A 17,160-nucleotide genomic window follows, 5' to 3' on the forward strand; every position below is an offset into this window, starting at 1 on the left:
CAGGAAGAAGATATATATCTATGTATATATGGAGGACAGTTTGGACAATTATACTGCCAATTTCTGTTGGTCTGTTGAAAGCAGCAGTTGATGCTTAAATTTTTTAAACATTTTTTCTTCTTTTTTTTTTTTGTATTTAGTGCTGCGTCTACAGGGTCTACAGAGTCTCACTGCACAGATTAGACTTGTAATGATTCTCCTGGTTTCAGCCTCCCAAGTACTGGGATTACAGGTGTGCACCACCACACCCAGTCTCAATACCCATCTCAGTGCACTCCCGGCGTGGGGCTGGCACTGCAGGCCAGGGATCAAACCTCCAACCCATGTCTGATTAAGCAGGTGCTTTAATCCACTGAGCTACCCCCCCCCCTTTTTTTCAGTACTGGGGATTGAACTCAGGACCCTGCACTTGCCAGGCAAGCGCTTATTCTACTGAGCTATCTCCCCGGCCCTCTCTTTTTAATTTCTTATAACTTTTTCCAATTTTTCAGGTTTATATCTGGTAACCTAAACAACTAATTTGAAGATAATGTTATGCAATACAATAACCACTGTCATATTCATAGTACTTTGTGTATCATTTCTATTTTTTTTATCATGTTGTATTCTTTAAAAACTACAAATAATTCTTTTAGTGTTAGTATGTCTCATGGAATATTTGGGACATTCAAATATAAGTGGGTATTCTGTGTTTTCTTAGGCAGTATTAGTTTCATGAAGAGGGATTACAGTAAATGGTGATGAGCTTTTTAAATACATTCTGTTCCACTGCAAAGATGATGGCCAATATGCTTAGTGTGGTGAAAGGCAAGAAAAAATTGTCACGGATGCTCTTCTTCTGGAAAAATCATGTGTGCAGATCCCAGTAAGAATCAAAACGTTGTCCCAGAAGCACTGACAACATGCGTCAACTCTTCTGCAACTTTAAGTCCCCTGCTTACAGAGGGCAACCAAATACAAGGGAAGTATTATGAAGTGACCATCAATCAAAGAAACATTGAGTTTGAAACTGGAACTAGTTTACCATCAGGATATCCACATTTTTTTTCCAGTTAGCTGCTAGCCAATCAAACTTTTCCAGCATCGTGTTAAATTTGACTATTTAAACCCACAAGAAAAACTTGGCATCTTGCCTATCCATTGCTCATATCATTTGAGATCTGTTTGAAGCACAATTCTGTCACTTAATGTTTCAGTTCTTTCTCCAGGAAAACTCATTTCGTATTTTAAATATCTGCTTCTTGATTCAAATACAATCATTGTAAGTTTCCTACCAAAGGATTTCATCTCATCCCATCCTCCCCTCCATAAAAAGACCCAAAAACATAGTGAAACTTGTAAGTAGGTTTCTTTTCTTGTTCTAAGAGCAGGGACAAGAAAATGAAGTAGGTTTTGTTGTTATTGCTGAGAAAGATTATAAAAGAAGATTACAAAAGAAGCCTTATGAAAATTTTACTAATGTAGAACCATTGCCACCTAAAGGCCTCACACAGTATTACAAGTCACTTTTTGTTTCTGTTTTGGTTTTTAATTTTAGGGAAGGGTCTACAGGGTGTTCAGGGTCTCACCACTAGATAAGACACGTAGTGATCCTCCTGTTTACAGTCTCCCAAGAGCTGGGATTACAGGCTAGCATGCTCAGTCTCAATCGTGGTTTCAGTGCGTCCCTGGGGCGGGGCTCAGGTGGGCAGAGCCAACCCAGGGATTGAACCCCGCAGCCCCTGTGCCTACTTGTAGACAAGTTAGCTTTTATTTCCATTTATTGGACCAGTTGATATTTTAAGTATTACAGAGATTTAGGCATTTGTATATTTTCAAATTACTAAACAAATTTTAAGGTTATTCTTTAAACAAATTATATGGTCAAGAGAATATATACACTATCACAGGTTATGTAAAAAATTGAACATTCCAACGTTTAGGAAGAAATTTAAAAAGCACTCTAAACTTTTTCCAAAATAATAGTCTGCTCGGCACGGTGGTACGCACCTGTAATCCTAGCACTTAGGATACTGGTTGGGAGAATTTCTGCTAGTTTGAAGCCAGCCTGAAGTACATAGAAAGATCCTGTCAATAAAAAAAAAAAAAAAAAATTGACAAATGTTTGCAATACATGTTAAAATGCAGTACTTGAATCCACAAAATCTATTAAGTGACTTATTTTGGAGCTTAAAAATTAAGGTAACTGATCACACAGTTATTTAAACTATATTATATAACAAATAAATCATATCTAAGATAAAAATTGCTATGTTATAGTAATGCCTTCATTAAAGAGTACATCTGTTGTAATAAACTCAAATCTGGAAAACAGTATTATAACTTATTTCTGAATGAGTCTAAGTTATTGTATAACTCTATAGTTATAAAACTCAGTGGGCCAGTGAGATAGTTCAGCGGACTAAGCACCTGCTTAGGCAAGAGCAGAGACCTGGGTTTAATCCCTGGAACCATACATTGGGCCAGGCCCACCCTCAGGCACGCTGAGCTGGCCATGGAATCCGGGTGTGGTGGTACATGTCTGTAATCCCAGTGCTGGGAAGCTGAAAACAGAAGGATCACTATGAATCAGAGCTGCGTAGTGAGACCCTGTACCAAATACTTTAAAAAAAAAGAATCAGTCAATGGAATACTTTTAAAATACTAAGCTTTACAGCATGGTATTAATATTTCATATAACTAAAAGTACCTAAATTTGGAAAAATAAATAAAAAGTATATGAGTCAAATTTCATATCATTTGAGCATCTCTCAAGTGACAAATACTATTGCTACACTTAACACAACAATATAGATTAGAGTCAGATCTCATTATTGGCTGTCTTAGTCTAATCACGCTAATACAATACCACAGATTGAGTGGTTTCAAAGAACAACAAAAATTTTGTCCAGTTTAAAAGATTTGAACACTTGCTGATAAATGAGTCTCTCTCCTGGTCTCCCAGTGCCCTCTCACAGTCTTTCTTTGGTGCATATATTCTCTGGTATCTCTTCTTACAAAGCACTAATTGTATCCAAAAAGAGCTCCATCCTTACAATCTTATTTAACCTGTTTATCTCCCTAAAGCACCTATTTCAAAACATTGAAATAGGTCTTCAAAATATATTTGGTACAGACACAATTCACTCTATAATACTCATATATTCATCATAGCACTTAAAGAAATTAACTTGTACCTGAGTAGATGGAACTTATCATTAACAACAGAAAAGATGAGGCACTTTATAGAAGTATGGTAAATGATTAATGTTCAGGGAAAACACTTTTGTTTGAAAATAAGCCTTTTTGAAACAAAGTACATATTAGTATTTAAACTCAGGTTTTAGGGGATAGAAGGGAAACTTCTTAGAGATGTCAGGCTGAAGTTTGAGATGTGGGGCTCACAATGAGTATGATCTTCCCCAAGGATAATATTGAACAATTTACAAAATTCTCCAAATGTAAATGATGTAGAGTCCAGTACAAGGACTCTGAGTGGACGTAAAGAATGTAAGAAATGTAACAGTTGCTATTCAGCAAGTAGTTAAGACTATTGTGCCCAGAGATAGCTTATGGGACTAAGCACCTGCTTAGGCAAGCGTAGGGACCAGCTTCCATCCAGCACCATAGGCCACATGGGCCTCGCCCCTGGGCACTCTGAGCCTTCGACCCAGCCCAGGCCTGTTGCTGTATCCCTGTAATCGCCGTGCTGGGGAGGCCAAAAACAGGAGGATCACTACAAGTCTGAGCTGCCTAATGAGACCCTGTTCAAAAAAAAAAAGACTGTTGAACACTTGCAACACTCCATTGCACATCGTTTACAGCTTACATACTAAGGAATCTTTTCCAACTCGCAGAAAAAAATTTCCAGCCCCCAGTTCCACACACCAGGAGGGTGCAGAAGGAAGTTTTTGCTAAGCAATCAAAAGACAAACCTTTTATAGTCACACTTTTCCTCCTGGCCATTCTTGCTAAGGGAATCTCAAAGTGCTCATTTTTACAAATATCCTTCAAGGAAACAGTGGCCTGCCTGCACTGTGTGGTCCATCTGGGAATCCGATTTTGGTAAGGACTCCATGACAGAGGGCAAAATGGAACCCAAGGTCACAGCTCTCCCAACAAATAGCAAGGAAGTGGTGGCTGGTCTCTGATCAGTAAACAGCTCAATCTTCTTGAAGATTCTTTCCTATTCCTATTCCAGAGAAATTTGTTTGGGGCTTTTAAGGATATGGCAGAACAAGTTATCAATTTATTCTCATATCATTAAGTACTGTGTCACATCTGATTGCACTATGGTGCTAAATTAATCCCTTGGTCTCTTAGTTACTATTTGTGAGGGTTTAAATGTAATTCCCAATCAATTACATTTTTATGTTACAAATACTGATTTTTTGCTTACCATTGGACAAAGTATTTCTTTACATTTAAAACTAAAGCAGTATAAAAACAATAACTTGTTTTTTTTTTTTTTTTTTTTTAAACAAGGAGCTATAGAATAAAATCGTAACAAACTAGCTATTCACATCCAGGGGCTGGAGGAGGGAATAAAGTGCTTTTGGTATCCACTGCATGTAACGGATGAACTCTCCTCTGCACATAAGAGCATACTGGCTCCATACAGTCCCAACAGGACTCGGCATACCATCAAGTTATTTCCTGCTTTCACCCTTAAACCTCTGGTTTCTCTAATATGAGAAATCCAAGTTATAAACAGAGAAAAAAAGAAGTAGAAAGACTAATCTTTCTCAAAGAGGAAGGTGACCAGAGAAGAAGGGAGAAGGGACAGAGAGAAAGTGATCAAGAAATCGGTGTGTTGCTTAAGGCCCCAGCACCACACGAGGAGTAGAAACACTACCGCAAATACGGACTAAGAAAATGTTTTTTAAAATCTTGGGCAGTAAGTTTCCTTTTGTACTATGCTCTGTAGACTAATGAAGGTTTTGATGCCTTTTCACAGGAAAATTCTTTACGACAGGGAATAGGTTTATGAAACAACAACCCAGATCAGTTCTTTTTACCAGTGTCTTTTTTGCAGAGCGATCCTTGGCGGTGTCTAGTTGTTCGCTAACGCATTTCAGGGGAAGAAACGGTGAAACGTGGGAGTCTCATGGTATGAATTATGAAACCACGGACTAGAAATAAAGCTTTGGTCCTGCATGACCTCAGAAACAACGCAGGCAAAAAGGTCTACCAAACTGGGCAGCGTGAGGAACGAACGCATTAGCCCCGTTTGTATCATCACCCGTTCTCAAGCACACAGGGACCGGTTACACACCGGGACCTCCCGGGTTTTGCCGAGCCTCGGCGCAGGGAGCGGGGCTGGGTTCCACCGAACCCGCTCTGACACCTGCGCGAGACCCGCTCTCTCGCGGGCCAGCGCGCGGGCGACGGAGAGGGCGGGGCGGACGCTGCGCGTTGTGGGCGGAGCCGGCGCGGGGGCGGAGCTCCGGAGCCCTCCCCACCCTGCGCGTCCGGCTGGGCCTCGCCCCGCAGAGGCCCTCCCGCTCCTTCTCTTCCCTCCCCGGCCGGAGGCACTAGCCTGTGCCCCCGCGCGGCCATGGCTCAGCACTTCTCCCTGGCCGCCTGCGACGTGGTTGGCTTCGACCTGGACCACACTCTGTGTCGTTACAATCTGCCCGAAAGCGCCCCGGTGAGTGGCGCAGAGCGCCAGCTCCGCGGCGGTCACCGAGGAAAGCCGCCTCGGGGCCCCGCGCGTGCGCAGAGCTCCGCCCTCGTGGAGCGGGCGGAAGTGCGCTACCTCGCTGCTTTGCCGCGCGGCGCGGGAGCCCCCGGCCCGCGCGGCACGATCAAGGGCCCGAGGGGGCGGGGAGAAAAGGGCAGGAGGAGAGACCGGAGAGGGCAGAGGAAGGGTGGGCTCGGAGAGCTGCCCGTGTCCCAGGTGCCAGCCCTAGGACCTCTTTCACGGTCTTGTAGGCAGCAGTTGGGGATGCGGCCACCTGGTCCGGGTCTTGTATTTTTCGTGCGTTTGCCCCTTGGTATGTGCAAGCCACTGCTTGTCGAATTTTAAGCACGCACCAAGTTTAAAACATTGCAGAGAGACTATGTTTAGCCGAGAATGCCCAATGTTAAGATTTCAGCCCAAATTTTGCCTTGCAAATGAGAACAAAATCAACATTTATTGCGTGGCTACTAGGTGCTCCTTAATACATTCTAATCCTAACAGCCGTCTAAGCCTCACTAAATCCTGGGGTAGTAGAGCTGGAGTCCGAGGCTAGACCTGTACTCCCAGAAAATGGCCTCTTGCCACACTTTCTTTGGTTTCACAAGAAACTAATTGTGAAAAATTAACAGGACATTATAGTGAAAAATATAAGCATCAAAAAAGAAAGTTGATTGTGAGTGCCGCACTCAGCCAGACCACCTAGCTCGCCAGCACAAGTAACTTTACCTTTGTTCTTTCTCAGATTCTGTAAAATAGGGCTAATAATTAAGTTTACCTCGAGTGTTGCAAGGATTAAGTGGGTAGCGGCTGTGTAATAATTAGAGCAGTGAAAGAATACCTGACAAAACCCAGTGTTCTACTTTCATGGTTTCCACCCAGTCGATCTGAAACCCTCACCGTTCATGGCAGAATCCAGGTCTGGGGCAGACAGCAGGAAGGGCCACTCATTGTAAGTAGCTACCTAGTTACTTTCTTGTTTTCTGTGCACAGATGCCTAAACATAAAGTGTATTTTTGCTGCTGTACTTCTCTGCCTTCCAATTGTACAGGCTTGGTTTCCTGATTCTTGTTAAGAGCACTTTTATTACCTGAACTTTTGCCACTCCTTCTTGTAGGTTTTTGGCTCATAGTTTCCTTTCCTCTTCCTGTGCCTTTCGTCTCCCCTACCAGATTCACTTCGTGGTGCACTTTCTGTGTACCTGCTTTTATATGCAGGGAATATTGTTAAAGTACTGTCATAATAAGAGCCAATTCTGTGCATGAGTGAGCATAAAATTTCAGACTATACAATGCTCAAAGACAAGGTACTCTTAACTACCAGCTTTGAATAAAAGTGATGTTGAGAGATTGAAAACATCAATCCAGAGAGTTTCAGATTGTGTTTGGTGCAGCAATTTTTTTTTCAAGAAAAGTGTGCTGAGCACCAAGATAGAGCAGGGAATGAAGAGATAAACACAGCAGGGTTCACTGTGTAGGTAGAGGCAGTTTGGTGGTGTAAGAGGGGAAAGTTGGCAGAAAGTTCAGTCCCTGGGGAGAGTAGTATCTCTTGGTTCACGCTGCTGCCTGTACAGAGAGGGGCTCTGCCTTGCCTCATAGAGACTGTCAAGTCTCACCTTAAATACTGTTTCTCTTGGGATCCTATCTCCAGTCCCTCTTATGCCCAAAATTTACCCCTTTGCCTCAGTCCTGCCTTCATTTGCCATAAAACCTAACTTATAGCATGTCCCATGTGGCTTTAACATTTCTACTTTGTTAGAATCTTCCTCTGGAGGCTAGCAGTGGTTTACTCTTTTCTGTGTGCCTAGCCTAGTGCTTCATGCTGGGCTCAATAGATTTGGGTAGAATTGGGTGAGTCATAAACATTCTAATAAATGGTTATGACACAGCTGCATAAGCATTCTGCTTAGATGACTTGATTTAACCCTTACCCTGGAGGTGGATATTATCCCCACAGTCAGTATGTAGAGATGAGAACCACAAGACACAGAAGGGTTCCCCAGCAAGGATGTCTGGCTTTGGGTTTCTGCCTTTTGCTGCTGTACTGTCCGCATAGTACTAAGTACAGAAGAGTACCCAAGAGGAGGTCCACACAGGAGAGTTGGCAGGTGAAGAGGTATGGAAGTGTTCTTCAGGCAAAGGAAACACAATAATAAAGGCAAAGACCGAGAAAGTCGCAAGAGCTCCTGGTGCTGTTCAGAATGTGGGGAGCTGCAGGAAAGATTCTGGCAAAGTCATTGTGCGGTCCATTGTATAATGGAGAGTTTCAGTTATCTTCCCAGTGGGTCTCCTAGGCATTGAACAACTGCAGAATGTCTTGAAAACATGGGCATGGATGTGTCCTCTCTCCTGGGGCCTCAGGAAAGGTATCTCAGAAGAGAGCACAGATGACAGCCATGTTCTCCCAGGGTTGTAGAATCAGGCAGTTCACCTGTGAAAGAGGGATGGGTCCTGCAGCCAGGGGAGTGTGTGAGCTCTCTGAAGAAGCAGCCAAACTCTTAACTGATACCAGTCCTGTGAGGGTTTACTAGTGAACCAAAATCAGAATTTACTTGAGAAGTCGTTCAGTTTTTATATATTGCCTTATTTTCCAAAACAGCAGGATTATGAAGTTGCTAGGTTTAGCATAGGAAAATATAGACTACTCAGTTAAAAACCAAATTTCAAATTATTGAAGTATTTTTAGTGTATGTGTGACCCAAATATTGTGTAGAACGTGTTTATCAAAAAAAAAAAAAAGAAGAAGAAGGAAAACTATTCGCTATTTTAGCTGAGAATCGGATTTCTCTGGTGTTCTTTTTTGGCACCATCTAGTGTGGAGCAAACAAAATGTGTGGGCTGACTGTGGCCCACAAAGTACCCATTTGTAAACACTGTGAAAGCCATTCATCATGAAGGAAGGATGAACGAGGCAGCTTAGGTTGAAGGAGGAAGTGATAGAAGATCCTAGGCAAGATCTAGGCCAGTGATAGCAAAGCTTTTACAGCTTTCAGTGATAACAAAGACATGCCATGGGTTCAACACCCCTGCCTTAGGACTAAAATAGGATTCGAAGGAACAGACTCCTGCTGCTTTCAAGACTTTACCTCTGATTCTCTTTGTACATTGGTCCCATTCCTCCAAACAGTGTCTTTTCCAGAGATAAGGAACACAAACGTGGAAGCCCCCATTGTCAGCCCTAATGGATAAAATCCCTGTCACTCAGGAAGGGATCTAACTATTCCTTTGAGCGTGATGACTCAGTGCATTTGTACCACAGTGAGCATACAGAGCCTTCTCTATTGGTACAAGAGCCATGTCCCCCAACATCACATCAGCAGCCAAGTCTCAAATAATGTCTCAAATAAGGCTATCCAAATGCCCAGAAAGAGGGCTAAGGAGATGACTCAGTGATCTAAGCACCTACCTGACAAGCGCAAGGATCCGGGTTTGATCACAGTACCACATGCTCTGTGGTTGTCTGAGTGTGTGTGTGTGTGTCCATGTGTCCATCCGTGTCCCCATTCCCCTGTACCAGGCCAGCCACTAAAACCAGATGTAGTGCCATACATCTGTAATCCCAGCACTGGAGAAACCGAGACAGGAGGATCACTAGGAGTCTGAGCTGCTTAGCAAGACGTACCAAAATCAAAGACTCAAATGCTCAGAAAGTAGTGTCACCAGGCAATGACATGAGCAGTTTGGGCACTTGGTCTCTAAGCTTCAATATCATTTCCTTAGAGTCATCATCAGGGTGCAAGAAATTCCACTTGTCCGGAAGTATAAAGTGCCTGTAGTACAGGTAGACCAGTGATGTGCAGTAAGTGGCCAGTCAAAGCCAACTAGTTTAGGAAACATGAGCAGGAAAAATGTTGGTAGCTTAAAATAGGCAATGGTGGGAGCATTTATGCGATGGAAATGTGGAAATGCTCTGAGTCAGGGTAGTGTTTTGACTAGCACATGACTGATGGTAATAGCAAATACTTTAGTTGGATTTGCCCGTACACCAGGCAGTGCTCTGTGCTCTAAACACTTTATGTATGTTAACCCTGTTGTGGGAAGCGTCCGCTGGTTCCAGGCTCTTATCCCGTATAGTCAGCCAAAGGCAACCAGTAAACACAAAGGTTTTATTCATTGAAGATAAAAGAAAGGAAAAGTAAAATAAAGAAGAGAGAAGTAAAAAGAAAAGAGAAACTATGCCCTACATAGAGAATGGATCACTGGAAAAGTAAGACGGTGTGAGGAGGCCCAAAAGCTGCCATCTTTTTTATCCTCCCCTGACTCAGATCCAGGCTTTGGCAAGCTGTTCTGTGTGCATTTTTTTGTCTGTTTGTTTTTTATTTTTGTTTTTGCTTTTAATGTATTTACTATAGGGTCTCACTACACAGCTGGGATTTGTAGTGATCCTCTTGTTTTCAGCCTCCCCAGCACTGGGATTAAAGGGATGGACCACCATTCCTGGTCTCTACAGTGGGCACAGGGGCAGGGCTGGAGCAGCATGTGGGGCCAGGTATCAAACCCTGGTACTTGTGCTTGCCTAAGCAGGTGGTTAATCCACTGAGCTATCTCACTGCCCTGTGCTGGGTGATTTGACAGCTGTCTGTGATTGACAAGTCATGCTTTATTGTCCATCCTCTTTACCAGTTCTCTGTAATTGCAGGTCACACCCTATTTCCCAACCTCTGTGCCATCCTCTCATCTGCCTGAACCCCGTGTAGCACTAGTCCTTACAGAAAGGATCGTGATATGTACATTTTATTGCCCTTAGTACTTTGTTTTTTAGTGTATCTCAATACATTTTTTATTTTTATTTTTTAATGATTTAAAATCCATAAAAAATGTAAGCCAGGGATTTTCAGGCCTTCTTAAGTTGAGCAATTCCACAGGTGCCCCATTTGGGCCCCTCCTTCAGCTGTAGGCTTGGAATCTCTGGTGGTTCAAGAAGTGGTACTTAGGCTTCTTACCAACCTCCAGGGATGAGGATTGTGGGTCTAATGTTCATCTGGCCTGGATGGCAGTACCCTTTCAGTGATCTTCGTTAGCTTTAAGACAGCATCTCTACTTGGCAGGAGCCTTTGCTTTCCCAGCCTTTATTTCCTAGCAGCCCAAACCCCTGGCACCAGCTGTTTATGTACCGCAGTATATGAGGTATAGGCTCTTTAGTTTATGCAGGTGCATAAAATGTGCTTCTCTACATTTTCTTCAGATTTACCCTACTCACAGCTACATTTCCTAGACGACTTATAAACATCACCACCTCCCTAGGCCTTCTCCAGTCCTCTTGTATGATACCCTCTGCCCCCTCATAATGTGCTGTGCTGTCACAACCTGTCCTAGGTTAGCATGTGTAGGTCAAGCTGTTGAGTGTGTACTTTTGGGCACTGATCCCTAACGATTGTCCTGCCTCAGGTCTGAAAGCATTTGATGCTAGCTTGAGTCACTCTTTCTAAGTCAAGGGAGGTGGCATCTGTGTGGACTGTCATCCACTTTTTTGTTCACTATTTGTTTGGTATCCACTGTTTTTTAAAAATTAAAACCAGCTCTTAAAAAAACAACATACATTTCACTCAAAACCTATTTTTTTTATTTTGAAAAATCAAAATATTTGCCAATAGTCAAAGCATTTATCAAAATTACTTCCAAAAGCTTCTCTTGTCCTTTTTCCTTAGTTGTTTTCTTTTGGTAGAAAAGTAGAGTTCCTATATCTAATATAGGCTTCGGCATTCCTCCTTTAAATCATCCTGGTTCTCATGTGTATTTCTCCAAGACTCCTTGGGGAGGGGCCTTACTAGTAGTTGACCAGGGACAGATGAAAAGATACAGTGTTAACATGCTTATTGTACGGGTGTCTTAGTTACTTTTCTCTCTTGTTGCTGAGAAAAAATACCTGACACTCAAAATTAAGGAAGGAAAGGTTTATTTTGCTCACAATTTGTGACAGTTTCAGTCCCTCCTCAGCTAGCTCCAAGACAGAGTGGCACATGGCAGAGGGCAATAGTTCATGGTGATGGAAAACAGCAAAAGCAACAGGGGCAAAAGGGAGAAGAATCAGAGAGCAAGCCTCTTTTCTTGCCTTACACTGTACGAAGGCTACCTACCCAAGGGCAGGTGTCACACTCACACCCATAATCCCTGCACTGGATTATGAATCACAAACTAGAAGGCTGCATGAGGCTTTGGAGGGACATCTAGACACAAGCCAAAGCAACAGGAATGTGTAAAATGTTACAAAGCTTTGTCTGGGCCTCATTATGATCTCAAATCTATTAGAATTCAAGACTAAGATAAATAATTGTCCTTAATGGTATAATTATATACTGATGATATAATTGTGGGTAGGAGAATTACCTGAACTCTCAGGAGTTGATAAATTCCTTGTGAAAGGGGTTTAAACAACAGAGCCTCACAAGTAGATTTTCCTCTGGCCAGCCTCATCAGTAATTTCATTAAGTTTTTAGGTCTTTGAAATTAAGAATGAACAGTGAATTTTATATTTACTCTTTTCTCCTTCCTCATTTTGCAGCTCATTTATAATAGCTTTGCTCAGTTCCTAGTCAAGGAGAAAGGGTATGATAAAGAATTGCTCACTGTAACCCCAGAGGATTGGGATTTCTGGTAAGCTCTTTTTTTCTCTTTCTTTTTAGTATCTGACAGTCCCTGTGGTTCTTAATTATTGCTGATAAAATTTTAATGCCGTTTCTTCTGTGAAGGTAGAGAGTGAAATGTGAAATTGAATCAAAGAACAAAATGCCTTCTGTTTTAAATTTTGTTTTGTTTTGTTTTCTACTTTGAACAAGTTTAGACTTAATTGTGAAAATAAGCTGAGAGCTTATGTGATTAATTTGGAATTTTTGTGTAGCTTAAATTTGTCATAAGAGTTTCAAAGGTTAAAAAATAAAGTTTACAGCTTTATCAAGAGAAAGTTAGCTTTATTATCTTTCAAGTAAAGAACCACAAAGTGAGTCATCATGTGTTGAATATCTGGCCTGGAACATTTGGTTTTGTATAATTTGGATAGATATTCTTGTTGACTCCCTTTCCAGTTTAGAATTCTCAACTTCCAAAAGCTTTTCTGTTTCTTCCCCATTTAAACTATAAAAACAAACAAAAATCTTACACTACTTTAGTTTTTCACTTTAGTCAGTTATAGTCCAGTGGCATGCACCTTGACACTAAAACTGGATGATCTCTTAGCCCAGCAGTTCACTGTCAGACTGGGTAACATAGTGAGACCCCTTCCCCAGACAAATTTTTAAAGATAAGTAAACTAAAATGAAATTAATATTGGTACTGAAAACACGTGAAAAATATGTAATATTGATCTATTATACATTCCTTTGTTACTTGGTTAGTCCTTTGATAGGTCCTTCATATAAAAGGGAAAAACAGAAGGCTTCCTATAAGAAACCAGTAGCTCTGGAAATTTCACTGTTAGAGTAAATAATGTTTCTAATTCTCCTTGTCATTTTTGGTTAATTCTCTTGGTGGTTAGGGACTATGAAAACACTTGGCTTTTATTATTTGTAATATGAATTGACACTTTTCTCTCTAGGTCCCACAAGTCTTTAACAGTGAAGAACATAAAAACAGAGTATTTGACTTTCTTTTAGTGGTTTTCTGTAATATGCTCTGCTCAGAGGGAAGGTTCTTACAACTAGACCTAAATAAAGTGAGACAAATTCTAAATGGTGTAGAAAATACATCAGGCTAAGAGATTACTTTGTAGGATATGAATGTGTGCATACATGCAAGCATGCACGTGTGTGTTCCCATATAATGTGCTTAGATAATGGGGAAAATTTGCCAATTTTGACAAAGGCATAGATAGGATTGTCTTTAGGCTTTCTTTTTCAGTTTTTTTAAATTAATTTTAATGAGAAAGAAATCGCAATGAGAGTTTCAAAACAGATTAGTAGGACAGTTACAATAATTAATACATTGCATATTGTTGTCTTCATAGTAGTTATTCATAGTACAAGATGCAGACATGGTATCTTCTCTAAACACTATTAGTACAAATCTTTCTTCCCATTGAACTAAGAGAAAGTAGCTGTATATCTATCCTATTTTGTATATACAGATACATTTTTTCATTACAAAATGGATCTTCATTTATATCCCCTTTTTTTGTTTTGTTTTGTCAGAGATGGGTGTTCTGTTGCCATTCAAATATTGTATGTGCTTGAATGCACCAAAATAACCCAATATAGTCCAGTAGTCCATAATAGTAGTGGGTTATCAGCAGAACTGGCAATGTCAGAAGTTGTTTACTTGAGCCTTTTACAGCTCAGTGTATTAATATAGCTTTACTTTTTATACTTCATGGTTATACTTTTCTGCTGGATGGTTCAGATCAAATCAAAGCAAGACCAGTATAACTAAAAACGTAACTATATCTGACAAAGTCTGTCATATCTCCTCAGGATTTACCCTGAAACCATGTACAGCAGTTTGTAGATCTTTTGCTAGTGTCAGCCATCTGGATGAGTCATGGCCATTGCTTGACCAATTTGCTGTCTGAAAGTTCAGGCTTTCTTTTGTGTTTCAAGTTTGTCTTTTTAAAAATCTAAAAATTTTACAAATTGATACTTGCTGCCCTTTGCCTATATAACAGTCTTTACATACCTCCTCTGTGATAGAATCTACACTTCTCAAATATTTTTAATGTGACAGTCACCTGGGTAGAAGAATCACTTTTTTGGAGTTGTAACATTTTAAAAATATAAATTATTGCTTCTTGCATTATTTACACATTTGAATGGATTGATAATCACTTTTCCATTTTAGTTGCAAAGGTTTGGCATTGGACCTAGAAGATGGAACCTTCATTAAACTTGCAGATAATGGCACTGTGCTCAGGTACAGCAATACATTTGTAAAGTCAAAAGTTTGCCTCTTTAAAACAGTGATGATGAGCCTATGGCATGTGTGTTATTGTGTCTTACTTTTAAGACAGATGTTACTATAGGAATTGTTTTTGTGTTACTGGGGTTTGAACTCTGTGCCTCAAATGTTCTGGGCAAGTGCTTTACACTGATCAGTATCCTCAGTCCTGTATGAGTTGCTTTTTGCTAAACTAGTAGTATATGATCCTTAAGTTATGGGTTAAATAAGATTATTTTACTGAAATAGGTGAGAGATTATCTGATCTGTGAAATCTAAAGGTATAGTTCCTCATTCAAAATATTTGCAGGAAGTGCAACAGAAAGTTAGCAGCTTGCTTCATTTGACCACTGCCTATTGCAAAGGAGCCTAGAAACTGTACTACTTGTGACTAGGTATGTAGCTTTCTTTGATTAGAGAAGGGGAGAGTGGTTATTGGTTTGGAGTTGGTGATCTGTGTCTACTTCCTTTCTTTCCTCCATTTATGTAACTTTGCATGTATCACCCAAGGCTCATGTATTTCAAGTCCTTCTGGAAGTTTTTTCAACACTGTTACAATGCTTATTGGGTCTTCCCCTTTCCTACATTCTGTGCTGACATGCTTTCCTGCCCCCCTGTATCTGCCACACCCCCTCAAGGGATGATAAGTGTATGAAATCAGTCAAGAAATAGCTGCTGTCCCTGTTCTGAGCCTTGCAGAGAACACTAGGAAGTGAGAATCTATTTTGTATCCAGACTAGTAGTATAGTGATAGAGCTGTGCCATTTCTTGGTTATCCCAGTATGAGCAGAGGTGAAAGATAAGACTCAACATAGGTTCCTTGTGTATATACTCTTCCGTTTTGGCACTCCAGTCCTATTCCATTGTATGCAAGTCCACAGTTTACCAACAAATTCTGTCTACATGGTAAAGCGTAAAAACCAAACACACACAAAAATAGTGTCGCCAGCTGTACTATACTACTATATAGTAATCACAGTAACACAGATGTGACAGTGTCCAGCAGACACATGAGATATATCCGTGATATGTTCACATCTACACATGTTCACAGCCCAAGATCTGTTCGTATCAGTGAAGGTTCAAAACTCAAAAGTTTGTGTGTTAGGGGCTTACTGTACAAACTCTACCATGAGTTTTCTCTAGACCTTCCCCTACAGTACATCAAACTAGAGCAGGTATAGATGCACCTCTTCTTTGTAAACAAATTTTTAAAATCTTTTATTTATTTATTTGGTGCAGGGTTTCGCTACGCGGTTCAGACTCGTAGTGATCCTCATGTCTCAGCTTCCGCAGTCCTGGGATTACAAGCATGCGCCACCGTACCTGGTTTTTGTGGCTAGCACAGGGCACCTGGGCTTCTAGGACCAGCATAGCATGCAGTACCAAGGATCAAACTTGGGTCGTTGTGCTTGCATGGCAGGCACTTAGACCACTGAGCTATCTCCCTAGCCCGTGGATACACCTTTGAATACTTCATAATTTGTCTTTTCTCAGACAACTAGAATTAGTGTGTGCAGCTTTGACTGTGACTTTTACCAGTGGGCATATTGCTGCAGTATTTGTGACACCTGCAATGTAAAGGACTCGAGCTTTGTTCTTGGTTTACAGTTTCAGAGGGTTCATTTCATGATCTGCTGGTTCCCAGCTTATGTCAGAAGGAAATGGGGAGGAAAGCTGCTCCTCTCAAGGCATCAGGAAGCAAGGAGCAGGGAAAAGCTCTAGAGAGGAAGACACCAGAGATTAGATGCAGTGCCTGACACCTCACCCCTGTGAGCCACTCAGACACACCCAGAAATTGGTTTTACTGGTCTACATATTGCTCAAGCCAATCAAGTTAACAGACAGGATGTTAACTATTATGGTGTTTTTGGCTGTTTTATGTGATTTTTTTTTTTTTTTTTTTTTTTGCTCAAGCCAATCAAGTTAACAGACAAGATGTTAACTATTATGGTGTTTTTGGCTGTTTTATGTGATTTTTTTTTCATACGTGTCTGTTGTCCCCCACACTCTGCTTCTCTGTTTGCCCATTTATGTCCTGGCTGGTCTAGTTTCTCCTGAATTTTATAGCTAATTTCCTTGGTACCGTGTTTCCAGCACAGTACAGGGCATTCTTTATTGACCATATTTCGCATTTGGGATTCATCTTGATTATCTAGTATTCACCTCTTCATAAAGAAGCCAATTTATTCTAGACATGTTGACTCCTGCCTATAATCCCAGCCCTCTGAAAGTCTGAGGCAGGAGAACCACAAGTTCAAGCCCCCATTGGGCAATTTAAGCACTTGATGAGATCCTATCTCAAAGTAAATTTTTTTTTTCAACAAATAATACACTGCATATATTCTTCTTAGTGGCTAATTGCTGTACAAGATGCAGACTTGTGATCCTACTTACAAACACCATTAGAAAAAATCATTCTATTCATTAAGAGAATGCAACTATATATCTATCCCAACCACTTTGAATACACAGATAGAAAATGGACATTCATAGTTATACCCCAATTTTTTTTAAGTTCCGTTGTTGATCAAAGTAAATTTTTAAAAAGATCTGGGACTGTAGAGCCTGAGGAGATAGATAAGTGAGAAGGCACTGGGTTCAATCCTCAGTACTACAATACTACAAGGAAAAAGTATA

The 17,160-nt window shown here is 40.9% G+C and overlaps 1 protein-coding gene across 4 annotated transcripts in view; it reads left to right on the forward strand.

Annotated features, from left to right (window-relative positions):
* Positions 1–5,439: 5,439 nt before the first annotated feature.
* The window catches only part of LOC101572812 (5'-nucleotidase domain-containing protein 1), a 90,898-nt gene continuing 79,177 nt past the window's right edge, over positions 5,440–17,160 (forward strand). For all 4 annotated transcript variants that reach the window (XM_023708567.1, XM_023708564.1, XM_023708565.1 and 1 more), the window contains exons 1-3: positions 5,440–5,629; positions 12,161–12,252; positions 14,425–14,496. In XM_023708567.1, coding sequence (XP_023564335.1) covers positions 5,537–5,629; positions 12,161–12,252; positions 14,425–14,496 — 257 coding nt within the window. In that variant the 5' untranslated portion in view covers positions 5,440–5,536. The remainder of the gene's footprint in view (positions 5,630–12,160; positions 12,253–14,424; positions 14,497–17,160) is intronic.

This window comes from Octodon degus, unplaced genomic scaffold (assembly GCF_000260255.1).
Source record: "Octodon degus isolate 3935 unplaced genomic scaffold, OctDeg1.0 scaffold00395, whole genome shotgun sequence".
Classification (NCBI taxonomy): Eukaryota; Metazoa; Chordata; class Mammalia; order Rodentia; family Octodontidae; genus Octodon; species Octodon degus.